Source organism: Molothrus aeneus, chromosome 15 (genome assembly GCF_037042795.1).
Source record: "Molothrus aeneus isolate 106 chromosome 15, BPBGC_Maene_1.0, whole genome shotgun sequence".
NCBI classification, from domain to species: Eukaryota; Metazoa; Chordata; class Aves; order Passeriformes; family Icteridae; genus Molothrus; species Molothrus aeneus.
Window position 1 is genome coordinate 595,126 of NC_089660.1, and position 4,683 is coordinate 599,808.

Consider the following 4,683-nt stretch of genomic DNA (forward strand, 5'->3'; position numbering starts at 1 on the left):
GCACGTGGCAGAAGCATTTCCATGGTTTCAGAAACATGGGTAGAGTTTCCCATTTAATTCTCTCCTTCCAGGTTAACTCCTTTCTTGCTGTGGTGTCCAGCCTGGCCCCCACTCACCAACCTGCTTTTGACTTCACTACCAGTGATATTTTCTCTTTGTGAATTCCTATCAATATTTAATAGAGTGGAGTCAGTTTTGCTGTAAGATGAGAGGAACTACTAGAAACCTTGAATTATACATCATGCGTGGGGGGGAGGCTGGAAGTGTTTTCTGTTGGGCCCAGAGCTCCTGGGGCCGCTCTGCGGGAGCTGCAGCTGGGCCCCGGTGATGGAGGAGCCCCAGCAGCAGCCGCAGCTCGAGGGGCGGCCCCGCAGGGTGAGGTTCAGGATCTCTTCGGCCTGCAGCGGCCGCGTGCTCAAGCAGGTCTACGAGGACGGGCAGGAGCTGGAGCCCCCGGCCAAGGAGCGCTCGCGGCGCTTCCTGCGCCACAGCTTCGAGCCCGGGGAGCCCCTGTGCGGGCCCGGGGAGCCGCCCGGGAGCAGCGACAGCCTCTGCTGGCCCACGGCCCTGACCGCCCGCAGGATCAGCGTGCTGCGGGAGGAGCAGCACCAGCGGCTGCTGGGCAGCGCGGGCCTGCTCCGCGACTGCCGCCCGGGGACGGGCCTGTGCGGGGTGAGTGCTGCCCTTGGGTGTGCCCTGCCAGCCTGTGTGGGGAAATACTGCCCATGGCCATGGCTGTGCCACTGCCAGCCTGTGCGGGGTGAGTGCTGTGCCCTGCCAGCCTGTGTGGGGAAATACTGCCCATGGCCATGGCTGTGCCCTGCCAGCCTGTGCGGGGTGAGTGCTGTGCCCTGCCAGCCTGTGCGGGGTGAGTGCTGTGCCCTGCCAGCCTGTGTGGGGAAATACTGCCCATGGCCATGGCTGTGCCCTGCCAGCCTGTGCGGGGTGAGTGCTGTGCCCTGCCAGCCTGTGCGGGGTGAGTGCTGTGCCCTGCCAGCCTGTGTGGGGAAATACTGCCCATGGCCATGGCTGTGCCCTGCCAGCCTGTGCGGGGTGAGTGCTGTGCCCTGCCAGCCTCTGCGGGGTGAGTGCTGTCCTTGGGTGTGCCCTGCCAGCCTGTGTGGGGAAATACTGCCCATGGCCATGGCTGTGCCCTGCCAGCCTGTGCGGGGTGAGTGCTGTGCCCTGCCAGCCTGTGAGGGGAAATACTGCCCATGGCCATGGCTGTGCCACTGCCAGCCTGTGCGGGGTGAGTGCTGTCCTTGGGTGTGCCCTGCCAGCCTGTGAGGGGAAATACTGCCCATGGCCATGGCTGTGCCCTGCCAGCCTGTGCGGGGTGAGTGCTGTGCCCTGCCAGCCTGTGCGGGGTGAGTGCTGTGCCCTGCCAGCCTCTGCGGGGAAATACTGCCCACCGTGTCCTCTGCCAGCCTCTGCGGGGTAAGTGCTGTCCTTGGGTGTCCTGTGCCAGCCTCTGCGGGGTAAGTGCTGTCCCCTGCCAGCCCCTGCAGGGTAAGGCCTGCCCTCACCCATGGCTGTCCCCTGCCAGCCCCTGCAGGGTAAATGCTGCCCTTGGCCATGGCTGTCCCCTGCCAGCCCCTGCAGGGTAAATGCTGCCCTTGGCCATGGCTGTCCCCTGCCAGCCCCTGCAGGGTAAGGCCTGCCCTTGCCTTTCCCCCTCTGGGCTCAGCTCCAGCCTAAATCCTGCTCGGGGGAACGTGCTGACAGGAGCCTCACACCTCAGCCTCATCCACATGAAACTCTTCTGTCAGGCCAGGACTTGAAAAGGGTGCTTGTGAATCTCCAGCCACTGTTCCAGGAATTCTGTGTGCTGAATATGGCACATGTGGCAGGATCCTCAGGGTCTGCAGGAGGGAACAGCATCTGCCAGCTGTGCTCCAGCTTCTCCCGGTCTGGTCTGCATCTGTCCATTGGGTAGAGTAAAAGAGAAAATTTCCTTACCTATTGCTATCTGTACATGGGAATCCTACTGCATCTAGATCAGTCAAATGTTGTAAGGAGGATGTTAAGTTAATGAGATAGATTTAAAATATTAAAGTTGTGTGACTTTGGCTGGCAGGAAGCCAGCGCTGCCATTGTTGTCTGCATCGCCTGGCAGCCAGAATTCCTCTTTGGCTACTTTGACAATCCCAGCTTAGTTTCACTGGCTATTTTCTTAACATGTTATTAGTGCTACTGATAGAGAAGTGCTTCTTTAGTCCTTATAAAGAGGCAGTACATGCACAATATGTGTAAATAATTTTTATGGCCTAGATTTGAACACACTGAAAGTCTGTTAATTCCTGGTGCTCATCAAAGCTGTGTGTGGGAAACCCAGATGGCTGATACTTGACACACTGGACATGCAGTTTGCCTGCAAACATCAGACCACGATGCATCTCTCCTGCCCGAGGGCAGTGCACTGCTGTGATCTTATCCAGCCCGTTTAATTTGTTTTGCATTCTTGGGTAATGCTCCTCTTCCTCCCCAGTGTCCCCAGCCACAGATACCTGGAGTGACCACGCTGTCCAGTACCAGCTTGTGCTGCATCCACACGCACTGGGTGCTTGCAGAGCCGTGTCTGCTCCTCCCCACAGGGAGCAGGTGCCCACTGCCAGGAGAGCACCAGCCACCGCAGCAGCTGATGTGACTCAGGGCACTTTGTAGGAGAACGTCTCCTTTTGCACGGCTTCCTGACACAGACACTTAGAATGCCTGTGAAATATGAAGAGTGTGTAAAACAATAGGCCCCAGTAACTCCATATGACTCCAGGGAGGAGGGACCAGGTCAGCAAAGTGCTGCTCTCAGGGAAATGTTTGACCAAGTTTAGCTTTAAAATGGCTAGAAAAAAAATACAAATTCACCCAGCTGGGCTGTACCTCCACCAATTTGCTGGATGTTCTGGGGGTGGTCAGGGGAGCTGGCCTGGGGCAGGGGACACTCTTCTGGAAGCTCAGGGACCACCAGTGTTTGCAGAGTGAATTTATCCTGGTGAGACACTGGCAACTTCCTTCTTCAGGCTTCCCCAGCTGTAGATTTTGGCAAGATCATCATCTACACCAATAACCTGAAAATCATCCGTGCCCCGATGGACCAGAAGGAGCTCATGAGAAGAATCATCCAGACGGAGGGAATAAATGACTGGACATTCGTGTACCGGGAGAAGAAAGAGCGCCTTAGTGGCGGGCATAAAAAAGATGTGGAGAATGTGGTCACTTGCAGCCAGTATGTGCAGGTAAGAGAAAATGGAATGTGCTTTTTCCCCACAACCCTGGTCCAACCACCCAAGCCCCATCCCTCTCTGTATCTGGCTCCCAGCTAAGTTTGGATAAGAAGCAAATGTTTTCTGTTTCCCTCGGGAGATAACGACCAACACTGCTGAGATGCTGCTCTGGGGACAATGCTGGCTCCAGGTGCTCATGTCTCCCACTGATTTCTTCCCCTGGAGATGGCTGGCATTTACAGGGCTTGGCTGGGCTCCATCCCTGGTCACCCCTCCCAGTGGGATAAGAGCAGGCCAGAGTTTCTCCAGCCTGACAAGGCTAAACACAGCTGCTCTGTGGCTGAGACTGCTTCAGGCTAAAACTTTAGCATCAGTTGAAATAAGGTTGTGCCTTACATTTGCTTTCTCACGGGGGAGTCTTTGTTGGTCAGAATCCCAATTAGTCTGACCATGATTTGATCCCACAAAACCTAATGCTGTCATGTGGAGCTGATGCAGTTTCATGGAACTGAGCGTGGGTCACTGCGGTCCTTCTGCTCCCAGGAATTTCAAGGTGGGATTTGAAAGAGGCTGCCTGGCACAGTGGGAGAGAGGCAGGCACAAAGCACAGCTCAAAAGAAAGCGTGCATGCTGGTGATGAGGGATTTGGGCAGAGAGGGTGACGAGCAATCCCTGAAGAAATGAAGTGTGGCTCAAACCTGAGGCTACAGGGTGGAAATGGTGTGATAAGAAATGGCAGGAGGATGGGTGGAGCTGTGCAGAGGAGAAAGATGAGTTTGGAGTATTGTGTTATAAGCCCAGTCACACTAACTGCTCATTTTCTAGCAGCAGCCACAAATTGTCCCCCAAGCATGTGGGAGCCTTTTTGTCCAAGTCCTTGCTGTGGAGAACTGATTGTCATGGGCAGAGTGGTGTGTCAGGAGCAACTGTGATGGCAAAGGCTGGGAGAGAGAACTTCCCTCTCCCAGGAATGTTCCTGACTTTGGTATCCCCCACCCACTAACAAGTGTTTTTCTGTGTCTGCTGCAGGAGGGCGATGCTGGGCACGGCTGTTCCCAGTGCAAGGGCTCGGGCTGCGCTCCCTGCTCCCTGTGCCACGGGAGCAAGTTCTCGATGCTGGCCAACCGATTCCGGGAGTCCTACCGGGCGCTGCGGTGTCCGGCGTGCGACGAGAGCGGCCTGCAGCCGTGCCGGGTGTGCGCTGCCTGAGCCGGGCCGGGCCCGGCCTGCCCGCGGCGGGGACAGGGTTAACACCGGGGAAAGGCGCTCGGGACACGGGGAACACGCTCTGTCCATGGGGAACACCCTGTATGTAGGGAAAGGTGCTCTGTCCATGGGGAACACTCTGTATGTAGGGAAAGGTACTCTGTCCATGGGGAACACGCTCTGTCCATGGGGAAAGGCGCTCTGTCCATAGGGAACACTGTCCATGGGGAAAGGCGCTCTGGACATGGGGAACACT

The 4,683-nt window shown here is 56.8% G+C and overlaps 1 protein-coding gene across 1 annotated transcript; it reads left to right on the top strand.

The window, feature by feature from the left end:
* The first annotated feature begins 327 nt into the window (after positions 1–327).
* Positions 328–4,430, top strand: GRXCR2 (glutaredoxin and cysteine rich domain containing 2). Its single transcript, XM_066560487.1, has 3 exons — positions 328–672; positions 3,018–3,233; positions 4,251–4,430. Exons 1-3 carry the CDS (start codon positions 328–330, stop codon positions 4,428–4,430), a joined length of 741 nt encoding a protein of 246 aa, XP_066416584.1.
* Positions 4,431–4,683: the final 253 nt, after the last annotated feature.

Coding starts and splice junctions, on each gene's coding strand:
- GRXCR2 (XM_066560487.1), top strand. CDS start 328: ATGGAGGAGCCCCAGCAGCAGCCGCAGCTCGAGGGGCGGCCCCGCAGG. Junction 673..3,017: donor CGGGGACGGGCCTGTGCGGG/GTGAGTGCTGCC, acceptor TTCCTTCTTCAG/GCTTCCCCAGCTGTAGATTT. Junction 3,234..4,250: donor CTTGCAGCCAGTATGTGCAG/GTAAGAGAAAAT, acceptor TGTCTGCTGCAG/GAGGGCGATGCTGGGCACGG.